The sequence below is a fragment of the Euprymna scolopes genome, chromosome 45 (genome assembly GCF_053919585.1).
Source record: "Euprymna scolopes isolate OS-2025 chromosome 45, ASM5391958v1, whole genome shotgun sequence".
NCBI classification, from domain to species: Eukaryota; Metazoa; Mollusca; class Cephalopoda; order Sepiida; family Sepiolidae; genus Euprymna; species Euprymna scolopes.
Genome location: NC_136526.1, coordinates 52,475,923 through 52,492,054, shown reverse-complemented (window position 1 = coordinate 52,492,054; position 16,132 = coordinate 52,475,923). Strand labels below are relative to the sequence as shown.

At 30.3% G+C, this 16,132-nt stretch overlaps 1 protein-coding gene across 2 annotated transcripts; it reads right to left on the bottom strand.

Moving 5' to 3' along the window:
* Window positions 1-575: 575 nt before the first annotated feature.
* Window positions 576-15,607, bottom strand: LOC145269636 (uncharacterized). 2 transcript variants are annotated; one of them, XR_013865150.1, is made up of 2 exons: window positions 15,143-15,607; window positions 576-2,867 (listed from the first exon to the last, which is right to left on the bottom strand). XR_013865150.1 is itself a non-coding variant. In XM_080125354.1 (2 exons), the coding sequence occupies exons 1-2, from the start codon at window positions 13,074-13,076 to the stop codon at window positions 2,008-2,010; spliced, it is 993 nt and encodes a 330-aa protein (XP_079981480.1). In that variant the 5' UTR covers window positions 13,077-14,460; the 3' UTR covers window positions 576-2,007. The 2 variants fall into 2 exon arrangements, 1 of the variants encoding a protein (XP_079981480.1); XM_080125354.1 differs by lacking the exon at window positions 15,143-15,607 and adding an exon at window positions 12,944-14,460.
* Window positions 15,608-16,132: the final 525 nt, after the last annotated feature.

Below are 16,132 nucleotides of genomic sequence, written 5' to 3'. Positions count from 1 at the left end.
TACTAGCTATAAACACGTGTGAACGGAACTGAGTTGTTCTCTCCTCAACAAGCCGGCATGATCTATCTTTACAGCAGAACTCTTCCAACTACTAACCTCTTTCTCTCTTGTACCCATTGAATAGTATTTTTCATAATCAAGTGATTTTTGGAATTTATATATATCTATTCGAAGCAAGTTAAAATTCGTTGATTTTCTTTAAAACTTTTTATAAAGAAAGCCAATTGAAAAATACAAATATTGACTAATTTGCTATTAAACCTTTTAAATTTTGGTCTTTGCTCCTTTAATTGAAAAAGAAATTGGGTTTGAATGATATTTTTCAAGTAGTTATAAGCTTCAAAAGATAGGAGGTCAAATTATTCAATTTTTTATCCCGCATTTTTAATGGCGTTTTATGACACTGCTAGTGCTACATGCGCTACTCTTGCAGAGGGTTGAGAGGGGCTATGGAGATTGGGGTCGATATCAAACTCCTTTTTATAAGATAACAAATCGATAGAGAGGAAAAGAAAAAAAACATATAAAGCAAATTTTACAGAAATGGGAGGCTAAAGAAATGAGCAAATAGAAGATATACCGAAAATTAAAATGATTCCAATTTTATTAAGAAAATAAAGGTTGTGGGTTGCTTTTGTTCTCCAAAGCTTGGAAGGGGGGGACCTTGAGGAAATATAAAATCAAAACATTTAAAATAAAAAAGGGATAATTTGAAAAGATAAAAAAGGGAACATACAAAAATGACTAAATTCATGAATTAATTATATCGAATTGAACTTCAATGTTCAATTTATCGTCTAAACGACAGTGACAAATAATCCATGAAAATATTCGGTGTGCCTTTTAAAATAAAGATTAAAAAAAAACCAACCAGTTTTACTTGTCAGGGCAAACCTGAAAGAAAAAAGCCATGCCAAAGTGTCTTCTAAAAACGTTCGTTCTTTCTATCCTTTTTTCTTTTTGTCCTTCCTTTGAGAGGTACTCTTAGAGTCTTCTATAAGGTTGTAAAGGCTTTATTTTTTATAAATAAAAATATCTTGATGGAGAATTTCGGTAGAAATTTATTCCTTAGTTCCTTTCTTGGAAAACACGTGTGCCGTTGCATTCTCGTCTGTCGCACAGGCTGGCAAATTCAAATTTCTGTTTCTTACAGAAAATTATCTCAAAACCATTGTTTCTTCCGTGAGTTCTTGAGATTAAAATTTTTTAAAAATTAACTGGAAATAAAATTAACATTTTTGAGACTAATATTTTCACAGATGATAAGGCCGTGTCGCCTTTTAAATTAACTGGAAATAAAATTAGTGTTTTCCCTAAATGAGAAAATACAAAACAATGTTCTACGTCAAAAAACTTTTTCTTGACGGAGCTTCAGTGCTCTACCTTTAGGAATCGTCACAATTCTAAAATTAGTGAAATCGAACAAGAACCCTTCTTTCCTCAACTCGCCACCACTCCTGACAGGTGAAGAGGAGGTTACTGCTGGAAATGGATGATAATGATGATGATGATACCAGGTCACTCTAGGTCAAGAAATACAGGTGCTTTATTCAACAAAGGCGAAATGGGTCCTGGATATGACCTTAAACTATATCCAGTGGTGAGGCCCCAGCTTGTGGAGCAACCCCTTAATTGCCATTGCTCCCAGGTCCACTCTGACCCAGAGTGGTAGTACCTGTTAGGGTCCCAACTATGGGTTAAATTGAAACCGACGTGAAAACAACAAATATATTCTATTAAAAAAATTTTTCTTCAAAATCTTTGGATTCGGCATTAAATAACCCGAAAAGGGTTGATATGCCGTAAAACAAAAAAACAGAGTAGACCTGGGAGCAATGGCAATTAAAGGGTTGCTCCACACTCCCCAAAGCCCGCAAGCTGGGGCCTCACCATCGGATATAGTTTAAAGTCATATCCAGGACCATCTGAGGAAGAGATTAGTATACTATGTATAGAGATCTTATATGTCGAATGTAGTTTTTCAGCAAATGAAGATGCACATGATTTCTACTTGGAATGTATACGCATGTGTTTTTTAACATTTCCTTTAATTGCAAAAGAAATTCCACATATTCCACAAGAAAATGGTTTCTCCCCAGTGTGTATACGCATATGACGTTTTAGAGACGATTTCTCCGAAAAGGAAGATGTGCATACCTCACAGGAATATGGTCTCTCACCAGTGTGTGTTCGCATGTGGGCTTTGATATGTCCAGAAAACGAACAGCCACAAATGTTACAAAAAAATGGTTTTTCTCCAGTGTGTATACGCAAGTGCCCTTTCAATGCTTCACTCGTAGCAAAAGTAGAACCGCAGATTTCACAAGAATATGGTTTCTCCCCAGTGTGTATACGCATGTGGACTTTCAGGCTGCCTTTCTGAGAAAACAAAGATCCACATGTTTCACACGAAAATGGTTTCTCGTTCGTATGTACACGCATGTGCACCTTTATGTGTCCCATCTGAGAAAACGAAGCTCCGCATATATCACAGGAAAAGGGTTTCTCACCAGTATGTACACGCACGTGTCCTTTCAAAGCATCATTTGTAGCAAAAGAGGTTTTGCATATTTCACAAGAATATGGTTTTTCTCCAGTGTGTATGCGATTGTGTACTTTAAGGTTTCCTTTCTGTGAAAATGAAGATCCGCATGTTTCACATGAAAATGGTTTCTCACCTGTGTGTGTACGTGTATGTGCTTTTAGATAATCTTTTCGTGAAAATGAAGCATTGCATATGTCACAGGTAAACTGCTTTTCCCCAGTGTGTAGATGCAAGTGTTTATTGAGCATTGATTTTTTCGAAAAGGTAGATCCACAAACTGTACAGGAAAATGTTCTATGTTCTGATTGGCTATACATCATATCTGTAAATAAATAAAACATATTGTTATATCGGCGAAAAAAATATGAGGTAACTATTTGGTATTTAGGAAATTGACCCTTACCTCTAAATTCCACAATTTATTCTCCTTTATGTTAATCTCATCGATTGCAAATTTAACTTTCAGATTAAAAAAAAATATGACTTTTACTGTCGGGGATCAGTTTCCAATTATATCATTCTACTAAACTGAACACATACTTTGTGATCATCACTGAGAAAAACATTGCAACTCTCTCTCTCATGACTGGTGATTATTCCCATTTACAAAAAGGAGTTAGGCAAATATTTAGTTTCTTTCCAACTTCATAACGACTTTTACAGATTTTTAATATGCTGTAAATGAATATCACAGTAATATCCTATTTTAGCATTGGAATAAATTTCCAAAAATATTCACTTCAAACAAAAAATTGAATACAAAGTTTAATTGTATAAAAAACATGTATTTTTGGTCATGAGTAAAAACATCATCTCCAACACACCTTGTCATATTTGAAAAATAGACATAGTTTTATAGACATGACATGTCCACAAGAACACAACTTGTTGCTTGCAAGAATATGTTTTGCCTGTTCATACTGTAACACATTATTTTCTGTAAAACTTTACAAAAATTTCATTTTTTGAAAGTTTTGAGTGGCATTTTCTTATAGGGATTCTTTCAAGCGAGACGACACAGATGAAATAGATCAGATAAATGAAAGAGATAGGTCAGATGGAAGGGTGCGGTGTTATATATTGTTATCATTGAAGGCACCATTTACGTTTTCTATATAGCATAAGAAGATTCCGTGTGCGTATGATTGTCTCTAATAGAAATGATTGTGTGTTTGATTATCATAAAGGAAATCGTGTGTGTGACATGTATTTTCAGAACCTACCTCTGCTTCTTCGATGTTGGACCATCTGGAAATTTCTCATCCTGGAGGGAGACTTGATACCTGTTTGAGGAAGATTTATCACTCCAAGACGATGAATGGGTTTTATAGTTTTTATTTCACTTTCCCCAGAGGTCCTGAAATCGGCTTGTGTGGGTTCTTCTTCTACACACGTCAGCGTTCGTCTCCCCCCTCCCCAGTTAAGAGGGGGAGACAACGGAAAAACCGCCCGTCTTCTTCAAAGCCCAAATCAAATCTCACAGATCTAGCCAACCCTGACCACGTCACATATACGTAATCTGGTCAGCTGACCTTCGGTTCTGGTAAACGTGTCTAGCTCCACATTTACTAAAATTTAGTAGAACATTAAAATTTAGTAGAAAATTAAAATTTAGTAGAACATTAAAATTTAGTAAAACATTAAAATTTAGTAGATCATTAAAATTTAGTAGAACATTAAAATTTAGTAGATCATTAAAATTTAGTAGAACATTATAATTTAGTAGAACATTAAAATTTAGTAGAACATTAAAATTTAGTAAAACATTAAAATTTAGTAGAACATTAAAATTTAGTAAAACATTAAAATTTAGTAGAACATTAAAATTTAGTAAAACATTAACATTTAGTAAAACATTAAAATTTAGTAGAACATTAAAATTTAGTAGAACATTAAAATTTAGTAGAACATTAAAATTTAGTAGATCATTAAAATTTAGTAAAACATTAAAATTTAGTAGACCATTAAAATTTAGTAGAACATTAAAATTGAGTAGAACATTAAAATTTAGTAGAACATTAAAATTTAGTAAAACATTAAAATTTAGTAAAACATTATAATTTAGTAGAACATTAAAATTTAGTAGAACATTAAAATTTAGTAAAACATTAAAATTTAGTAGAACATTAAAATTTAGTAAAACATTAAAATTTAGTAGAACATTAAAATTGAGTAAAACATTAAAATTTAGTAGAACATTAAAATTGAGTAAAACATTAAAATTTAGTAGAACATTAAAATTGAGTAAAACATTATAATTTAGTAGAACATTAAAATTGAGTAAAACATTAAAATTTAGTAGAACATTATAATTTAGTAGAACATTATAATTTAGTAAAACATTAAAATTTAGTAAAACATTAAAATTTAGTAAAACATTAAAATTTAGTAGAACATTAAAATTTAGTAAAACATTATAATTTAGTAAAACATTAAAATTTAGTAAAACATTAAAATTTAGTAGAACATTAAAATTGAGTAAAACATTAAAATTTAGTAGAACATTAAAATTTAGTAGAACATTAAGATTTAGTAGAACATTATAATTTAGTAAAACATTAAAATTTAGTAAAACATTAAAATTTAGTAAAACATTAAAATTTAGTAGAACATTAAAATTTAGTAGAACATTATAATTTAGTAGAACATTAAAATTTAGTAAAACATTAAAATTTAGTAGAACATTATAATTTAGTAGAACATTAAGATTTAGTAGAACATTATAATTTAGTAAAACATTAAAATTTAGTAAAACATTAAAATTTAGTAAAACATTATAATTTAGTAGAACATTAAGATTTAGTAGATCATTAAAATTTAGTAGAACATTATAATTTAGTAGAACATTAACATTTAGTAAAACATTAAAATTTAGTAGAACATTATAATTTAGTAGATCATTAAAATTTAGTAGAACATTATAATTTAGTAAAACATTAAAATTTAGTAGATCATTAAAATTTAGTAGAACATTATAATTTAGTAGAACATTATAATTTAGTAGAACATTAAAATTGAGTAAAACATTAAAATTTAGTAGAACATTAAAATTTAGTAGTACATTATAATTTAGTAGAACATTATAATTTAGTAAAACATTAAAATTTAGTAGAACATTAAAATTTAGTAGAACATTATAATTTAGTAGAACATTAACATTTAGTAGAACATTAAAATTTAGTAGAACATTAAAATTTAGTAGAACATTATAATTTAGTAAAACATTAAAATTTAGTAGAACATTAAAATTTAGTAAAACATTATAATTTAGTAGAACATTAAAATTTAGTAGAACATTAACATTTAGTAAAACATTAAAATTTAGTAAAACATTAAAATTTAGTAAAACATTATAATTTAGTAGAACATTATAATTTAGTAGAATATTAACATTTAGTAAAACATTAAAATTTAGTAAAACATTATAATTTAGTAGAACATTAAAATTTAGTAGAACATTAAAATTTAGTAAAACATTAAAATTTAGTAAAACATTAAAATTTAGTAAAACATTATAATTTAGTAGAACATTATAATTTAGTAGAATATTAAAATTTAATAGAACATTATAATTTAGTAAAACATTAAAATTTAGTAGACCATTAACATTTAGTTAAAACATTATAATTTAGTAAAACATTAAAATTTAGTAAAACATTAAAATTTAGTAAAACATTATAATTTAGTAGAACATTAAGATTTAGTAGATCATTAAAATTTAGTAGAACATTATAATTTAGTAGAACATTAACATTTAGTAAAACATTAAAATTTAGTAGAACATTATAATTTAGTAGATCATTAAAATTTAGTAGAACATTATAATTTAGTAAAACATTAAAATTTAGTAGATCATTAAAATTTAGTAGAACATTATAATTTAGTAGAACATTATAATTTAGTAGAACATTATAATTTAGTAAAACATTAAAATTTAGTAGAACATTAAAATTTAGTAGTACATTATAATTTAGTAGAACATTATAATTTAGTAAAACATTAAAATTTAGTAGAACATTAAAATTTAGTAGAACATTATAATTTAGTAGAACATTAACATTTAGTAGAACATTAAAATTTAGTAGAACATTAAAATTTAGTAGAACATTATAATTTAGTAAAACATTAAAATTTAGTAGAACATTAAAATTTAGTAAAACATTATAATTTAGTAGAACATTAAAATTTAGTAGAACATTAACATTTAGTAAAACATTAAAATTTAGTAAAACATTAAAATTTAGTAAAACATTATAATTTAGTAGAACATTATAATTTAGTAGAATATTAACATTTAGTAAAACATTAAAATTTAGTAAAACATTATAATTTAGTAGAACATTAAAATTTAGTAGAACATTAAAATTTAGTAAAACATTAAAATTTAGTAAAACATTAAAATTTAGTAAAACATTATAATTTAGTAGAACATTATAATTTAGTAGAATATTAAAATTTAATAGAACATTATAATTTAGTAAAACATTAAAATTTAGTAGAACATTAACATTTAGTTAAAACATTATAATTTAGTAAAACATTAAAATTTAGTAGAACATTAAAATTTAGTAAAACATTAAAATTTAGTAGAACATTATAATTGAAAACTGATTACCGACGATAAATGTCATAAAATATTTTATTCAAAAATCTTTTTTTTAATCTGAACATTGTTTGTAATCGATGAGATTAACGTGAAAAAAATGTAAATTGTGGCATTTAGAGGTGGGGGAGTCAATTTCTTAAAGGTCTGCCAACAATTTTATTGCATAATGTAATGAGAATCAGATATATTTATTTGTAAATGAATAAAAAATATTGTTACATTATGACATTATCGTTTGCCAAGTTACTTGGTTAAGGAAACAAGCTTCCTGTGTCTTAGACACAATATCAAATGATAGGCACATGGAAACATCAATGGGTCGAGATGGCATCGACTATAAGCAAGTCTCCTCTGTAGTCTTCTTTATGTCACTACAGGCAGCATTTCCATCGTTGGCATTAAATGGCAGGGATCGTATGCTGGAATTGAATGCTTGTATAATAATAGTGAACAAATGCATTTTTATAAAAATATATCATTTATTTTACATTTAACACTGGCGGAGCATATTTAAATTAAGGCCACTTGAAACTCGACGCATTCAGCCAAATTGCTATATGTGTCTGTCACGCACATGATGCAAGTTTCAACTGGTTAAAAATACAATTATAATTGAATTCTCTCTGTCTTCATTGGAAGAGAGAGAAAGGGAACGAAAGAAAGAGAGAGAGAAAAAGAGCGAGAAATATATGTTTTAACACATGTTTTGTTATTTTTTTCAAATTCAGCTACCCACATGCAAGGCTGACTTTTTAGGCACTTAGAGTCTCGGATGATTTTAACACTGCTGAATTTTATAAACATCTGTCAGTCAAACCTGGTTGATATAGTCTAACATTTTGAAAAGCACACACCACCTTCATGACACGTATGCATTTCTCCAGAAGTACAGAAAAAGTTAGGTATAAGGTTTATTAATGTAGAAACCCCAGTTACCCCCCAAAAAACGCTTCTCCATTGTGCCACAATATTGCTTGGTTGTTGGTTGGCTGTTTTTATTTTACGGCATATCAACCCTTTTCAGGTTATTTAATGCTGAATCCAGTGATTTTGAAGAAAATATTTTTAATAGAATATATATATATATTTTTTTCAAGTCAGTTTCTATTTAACTCATAGTTGGGACCCTAACAGGTACTACCACTCCAGGTCAGAGTGTACCTGGGAGCAATGGCAATTAAAGGGTTGCTCCACACTGCCCAAAGCCTGCAAGCTGGGGCCTCAGCATCGGCTATAGTTTAAGGTCATATCTCGGACCCACAATATTGCAAAAAAAAAAAAAAAAATGAACCGCAGTATTTGTAGCAGAATTGAACAAAAACAACAACACCATTGGGAAAAATGATTACAGGGTAAAAGTAATGAAGAAAGTGACACAAATAGGTGAGCCTTTCTCTATCCTGTCAGGTGACAGGATGAGGGAAAGAACCAAAGAAAAGATCTTCGTTTGTAGAAAGCTCAGTAATTTGCATATGGCATTAATTTGCAAAGGAGGACTGAAACTGCTATAAAAAGGACAAGTTGGAAGCACAAGGTGCTTTTAGTTTTCCAACCGCTGAGAGAGAGAATGGATCATGGAAATTACATGAAGTAAGTCATGAAAGGAGTTTGAACAAATATATTTTTTTGTTTAATTTCTTTTTTTATTTGGAAATGTAATAAGAATCAGATATATTTATCTATAATGATGAAAGCATATTGTTATATCGTAGACAAAAGATAACTGTCATTAATTACTTTACTAAGTAGTTTAATGAGAACCATTTATATATTTGATAATGGCAGCAAATTCGTTTTCGAATATTGCCATTACTTGATATAGCATATAAAATACATATACATACATACACACACACACACATATATATATATATATGTATATATATATATATATATATATAGCCAGTAGAGTTTAGTTTCCTAAAAGTACATCCAATGAAACAACATGTGTCTACCAACGAGTGCTCACTGAGTAAACAGAGCATGTATATTAAATTTATTTATACAAATAGTGATGGCTACATATGTGCATACATGTTTCTGTAATCACCCGCGTTGGGGGATTACATCTTCAGGCCAAGAATTATCGTCGAGAACTCTTGGCCTGAAGACGTAATCCCCTAATGCGGGTGATTACAGAAACATGTATGCACATATGTAGCCATCAATGTTTGTATAAATAAATTTCATATATAAATATATATATATATATATATATATATAAACATAACTATATTTACCAACTTCATTGAATGTGTTGCCATTTTAGGCTACAGTCAGCCTTTTTTGTTATCGAGATACACACTAATGTTAAAATGTGTATCTAATTTATATCAAGCAATGCTTATGTTTGAGACTTTTATAGTGGGGAAAGACTTTGCACCGAGATAATTCCACTCTCTAAACAACTGCCACATTGAACCAAAATGAAGAACAAGTCAACATCATTGGAAGCAGCAGCCACTGCAGGTTTTATGTCAGAGTTTTCCTTCTCCTAGAGAGGTTGCCTTCACCACGGCTTACAGGAGCCTTCTACATTCACTATACCATTTGATCCATGACTGGGACTTAGGTTGCTGGGCACCAGAACATACTTCACAGACAGGTGGGTCGTGTATGCTGCAGCTGACAGGGCCTAAACTCCTCTGGAGGTTTCTGCCAGAGATGCCTCACCCTTAATCTTTGATTAAAAGAACCTTGTCCCACACACACACACATACACATACATATATATATATGGATACTTTACCTTTCACAAGACTATCAATTCACATGAAATCACCTTTTTCTTCACCATATTCCCTCTGCTTCACTTTTTGTTATCAAGTAAGATCTTTGACTTACTTGCAGTTTCATCAAATATTTTTGTATGCAAAATCCGATCCCGCATTTTGCTAATTCCTACCCTCTTACGAGAAGGAAAGTATTTCTCCGAAACTCTGTGGATTAAGGACTATCCACTTATCAAGTGTTTCCTTTTCAGTTTAAATATGTTTTTAACTCTTTCTCAAAGTGTTTTTAACATGTTTTATTAACTGTTTGCTCGTATTATAAGCTCTATCTCTTATTTGGTTTTATCGAACTTTTACATCTGTACATCTGGTCGAGATTACTTTATAAATATTAATTCTTTAATATTTATAATATACTTTAGTTTTGCCATCTTGAATCATTTTGGTAAATTTCATTGTAATTTTTATTTTATTTTATATATATATATATATATATATATATATATATATATATATATATATATATATATATATATATATATACATTGTAGGTAAATTGCTTTTTCCCCAGTGTGTACAGGCAAGTGTTTATTCAGCATCGATTTTTCCGAAAAGGTAGATCTACAAGCTCTACAGGATAATGTTTTATGTTATATTTGGCTAGACATATTAAATGATTAAAGCATATTGTTATATCATAGAAAAAAGGATGGTAAACAGTAATTAATAAGTTTATTAAGTAGTGGAATAAGAATGGTAGTTAATGGAATGAACCCTTTCCTGTGTGCTCTGTGAACTTTTTTATATTTCCGGGTGACTGAAAATCACATCACAAAATGTATATTTATGCTTTTTTTTTACATAGGCATCACCATTTATCAAGGCCCAGAGACCACTCGAGGATAAGGGTTAAGAGTGTACAGTAGTCAATTGAACAATATAGTAATTGTTAATAATGGAAATTAGGTAAATTTGTTAACTTAAGTGGAACGGCTCATCAAGAACTTGTTTACATTGGACTTGAAGACAATCAGATTGTAGTCAGCTGGAAAGTAGGAAAACGGAAGACAGTTCCCTAGGCGTGCAGTTCTAAGAAAGAAGCTTTGTCCATGGAATCTATGTTTAGGTTTAGGCAGAGGTAAAGAGTAGGGGAAATTATTGATAGTGTTTTCAGCTAGACGAGTGTTTCTTGTGAAAGTTTGGCAAGGGGGGAACCATAAATTGGAGCTCAGTCGAGCACTTGCCATGAAAATAATGATAAAGCAGAGACAAACTCGCAACATCTCTTCTGTGAGATAGAAATTGCAGAGAAGAGAAAAGGACCTTCTATGAGGATATGAAGTCTATTTTGAACTCTATCAAGGCAGGACAAGTCTTTCTTGCAGAAAAAAAGATGGTAAACAAAAAACATATAGTTGAGAATAAGGGTTAATGAATGTAAGGTGGCAATGTAGTATTCGTTAATAGGATAAATGAGGTATAATTTGATTATTTATGATGATGGCTCAACAAGAATTTGTTTACATTGGAGTTAAAGGCTGCCATGTTGTATTCAACCAGGAAGCAGAGCCACGGAATAGTATTTTGCAGGCGGGCACTTCTGGGAAAGAAACTTTGTTCATGGAATCTGCATTTTGATTTAGGCATGAATAGAGAGCGGAGGAAATTATTTATAGTAGTTGTAGCTAGTGGAGTGTTTTTTATGAAAGTTTGGCAAGGGAGAACCATGCATTGGAGATCAGTTGAGAAATTGCCATGGAAATAATGATAGAGATAATTGTTGATAAGAAAATGGTCTCCGATGTTTTCATTAATTACTGATTACCTGTTAATTGGAGAGCAGCACCGTTGATTCCCGATCTATTTTGATACCCAAGCTGTAGCTGAGAGAGGCGACATATTACAAGAGCACCTACAAAAGGGAAATTCACCCACAATGTCTGGCAGCAAATGGCCAGCCAATGTATTAAAGGTGTTGCATATTTAGGGTCGTGCATATTTTGTGTGCTCTGGGCATCAGAGTGGTTACATTTTAAGCGGTTTATTCCTAGATGAAGTTAAGAGTGTAGATACTGGGACTCAGGGTTGGTGCACATTGTCTTGCCTGTGTGTCCAATATTTTTGGAACCTATTGAATTATTACAGATAATTCATGTTACACTACACAAACATTTTTTCTTAAGAGTTGTTCAGAGTAGACCTTCAGGTTTTTTTTGCGGGGGGGGAAGGGGGTTCTTTGAAAATTGTAATGCTGGGTATGTGGACGCCAAACAAGCTGCCAACATTCCCCTGCCTTTTATTGAAACCAACCAAGAGCTCTTTTTAGTATCCTTGCCGTCTCCTTAAGTGCAATTGTCTGGATCTCTCTTGCACTTGGTTCACCAGGAATAGCAATGTGATATTTTAAACCACAGTTTGAGTTCAAAATTAAGTTTCTCACTTTTCTTAATTTACTTCAGTCCGTTTTAGAGATCAATGGAGTTAATACTTGGTTCTGTTATGATTTTAATTTATATCCGACAGCTCATTTAAAAATAGATGTTGTCCCTTTATAGCTGCTATCTTTATAGAGGTATTACAATTGCTTGACATTATACATTTTCATTTTAACAAATATGTACAAAAATTGGTTTCAAATTGTGTCCAACGAAATAATAAAATAATTTTAGGCTTTAAAATCCGTGATAAAATGTAATGTTTCTTTACTTTTAACACAGAATACACAACTTTTTTATTATTTTTTTTTTTTATTAATATTGGACGAAGTTCTGTTTAAATATACATCATGTTGCTTAATTTTCTCTTTTTCAATGCATTTTCAAATGATTTTTATAAAGCTCTCATTTGTTGCGAGTTGCATTTCAGTGAAAAGAGAAAAGGAACTGGAACGAAGATTTGAAGGAGGACACGAACTCGCGTGTGACGGGTATAAAGAGAAGTATATTTTTTTATTTGGGACAGGAAGAGGAAGCGGGGAGTAAAAAAAAAAGGGATTATGGGATTATAACGTAAAAGGGAGGTAATCATAAAAGGGTCTATGATAAGAGTTAGCATACTTACTTTCAACATCATTCCATATTGACTGGCTGCCTGTTCGGAAAATCTTGCTTGCTTGTACCACGTGCATGACATCACTTTTCAGTGAACGGTCAGTTTTTATGGGAGGTCGTGTCCTAACCCACCAGAAATTCATAAATCTTTTTGTTTTTGATTCATATTTTTCGATTAATAAGAAACAACTCAGTTATGAGTTATGTCCCAACTTCTTTCTTTTAAATTAAATACAACAGTCGCAAATAATGGTGTTATGGAAGAATGGGCGACCCTTATCAATGTCAGTTCAAAAACGCTTACTGATGTAAAATTGTTCCACTTATATAAAAAAAATATGCAAGCTTGCAATACAGACATGGCCACCACTGATAACATAAGGAATTACATTACTTATTATCTGGAAAACTACTGGTTTGCAGCAAAAATATGCATGCTCATGCATACAGAAATTGTCACCACTGATGACATACGGAATTACACGTATCTGTATACAGATTTTTCTTTATTTTTGTTCTTCAATGTCCTCGTGTCTTTATTGAAAGATGAAAGCAGGAAAAACGAACAAAAAGCCTTTTAGCCCCCCCCCAACCCAAAAATACCTTCCTCACTAGGTGGTCAGAAAATGGGTGATCATTTTGAGTTAAGTTTATATACAAAAGTGATCACCCGCATTTTGAAAAAGTAATTTCTTCATGTCACAAGAACTATTTCTCTGCCACCAAAACGGTTAGCAAATTCGTTTTAGCACAACGAAATCTTCAAGAAAAATGTATTTATGTCATCTAGGATGAGACGGGCCTTAAAGGAAAATTTTACCAACAAGTCTAAAACAAAACGTCGCCATTAAACTAGCAAAAAAGGAGATGTGTATCTCCCCTGTATTCACCATCTTCAAAGTGTTCGAATCTAGGTAAACTACTATTTCCTCCAATTTTCCGTAAAAATTACTTTTAACTATAAATAATTTTTTTACTCTGTGAATTTTCCTAATTTTGGAATATATTACTATTTTCGACATGACAAATGGGGTAAGTATTGTTTTTTTGCTTTTTTTTTTGTTGTTGCTTAAAACAACGTATTTTCCAAAAATCAATTTGTCGATCCACTCTTAACAAGTAACAACCTACGTTTTTGTCACGATTGCAAGGATGAGTCTTCGTTGCAAGCAATGAGGCAATTCGTTGCAACTCGCAGATAAGTTTACTCAGAAAGCTGTGAAGGAGTCAGTGAGTCGAGTCACCACCACACAAGGTAAGGATTTCATTGTTTTTTTTTTGTTTGTTTTTTTTTTTTTTTTTGCCTTTCACATCGAGTTTGAGTTTTAATACTTCGAGTTGCTTAACCCCTCCACTCCCCACCCCCACTTTCGTCGGCTAAAAATCCGACATTATTTATCCTACGTAAAATTAAAAATAAATAAATGCATTACAAGAAAACAAAATGGGGCGGACGTTGGGAATCTGAGCCTCAAGCCTTACCTTATAAATTCTACAATTTTCACTTTTTTAAAACTTTTTTCTTGTTAATATCATCCGGGACTTATGTATCAGATAATTAAAAAAAAAAAAAAAAACTTTTTAAAATCATTTTTTATGACTTTTCACGGCTTGTTCACTTTTCTATTATAATGTTGTAGTAAATTAAACACGAACTTAAGGTCCACCCGCACTCTAAAATAACCGGACGTAACTCAGCGTAGTTAACCCCCACCCTCCCAAATTTTACATTAATACAAGGTTTTTTAATTGGTTTTCTTACAAAAAATATTGGAATTTATCTATTTTTAAATTTTTTTAAATATTCTAAATATATTTACTTTTAAATTCGTGGAATTTCTTCCAAGAAAGCTGATTAAAAAAATATTTTTCAATTAAACCTTGTATTAATGTAAAATTTGGGAAGGTGGAGGTTAACTACACTGAGTTACGTCCGGTTATTTTAGAGTGCGGGTGGACCTTAAGTTCGTGTTTAATTTACTACAACGTTATAATAGAAAACTGAACAAGCTGTGAAAAGTCATAAAAAATGATTTTAAAAAGTTGTTTTTTTTAATTATCTGATACATAAGTCTCTATTGGATGATATTAACAAGAAAAAAGTTTTAAAAAAGTGAAAATTGTAGAATTTATAAGGTAAGGCTCAGATTCCCAGCGTCCACCCAAAATGGATTGGAATTTGGAATTTATGAAAATGCAAAATACTTACATTTTGTCGCCTACGTTTTTGTGGTTGAAATGTTTTCAAACAATAAGCGAAAACAAATGCCTTTTTTAAAGGCTTGGTTAGTACTTTTGGTTTTCTATCTGTAGTATTTCTGGCAGATTTTAGGATAGTAATAGATTGATTTGTGAATACTTTAGATCTGTTAAAATAGGAAGGTGTCATGGCCGACATCGGAATAGTCATTACACAATAATCAGAACTGCCAAATGTTTGAAGCCAGTTTTCAGTAAAAAAAAAAAACGCCCTCAAAATGCCAAATTTGAAAACTTAAGCCAAATTTTTAGAAAAAGAAAATGCCAAATTTAAATTTCCGTAGTAAATTTCTAATTAACTACATCGAAGACATTAACTCCTAAATGTTTTACTATATTGAAGATGAACCCGGAACCCCCAAATGAACCCTTCTTTGGGTTATCAATACGAAGGTTTCATTATGAAATTGACGGAATTAACTTATTGCTCTAAGGGAGATAACTCTATTTTATTAAAGTAGTTCAAAAATCATTTTTTTTTTTAAATTACTTGAATTGTTGAAGAAAAATTATAATACCATCGCATTTTACATTTGTTTTTTATTAATGTGATAACACTTTGTTATATTAAATAAATTGAAAACAAGAAAAATAACAAAACACCTTGGTGTTTCTATATTATACAAAAAAAAAAAATTGAATTTCAAGTAAAACAAATGGTACCTACGTAATTGTCATGTCACAAATAGTAATATAACAAAACATTACAGAAAATCGTGAGGTAGAAAAATAATTGGGCAAATGTGTATTTTAGCGGCGTAAATTATTTGACAGACAAAAATTGATAAAAATTATCTATTTTTATATAAAACACATCATTAAACCTTAAGGAGGAAATAAAAGACGAAAAAATTTAATTTTATTATTTGTTCAACATTTTTTATTAGACAATCGAGGCTAGGCTGCCATCTTGTTTTGAAATTTTGGCCTTTCAAAGACT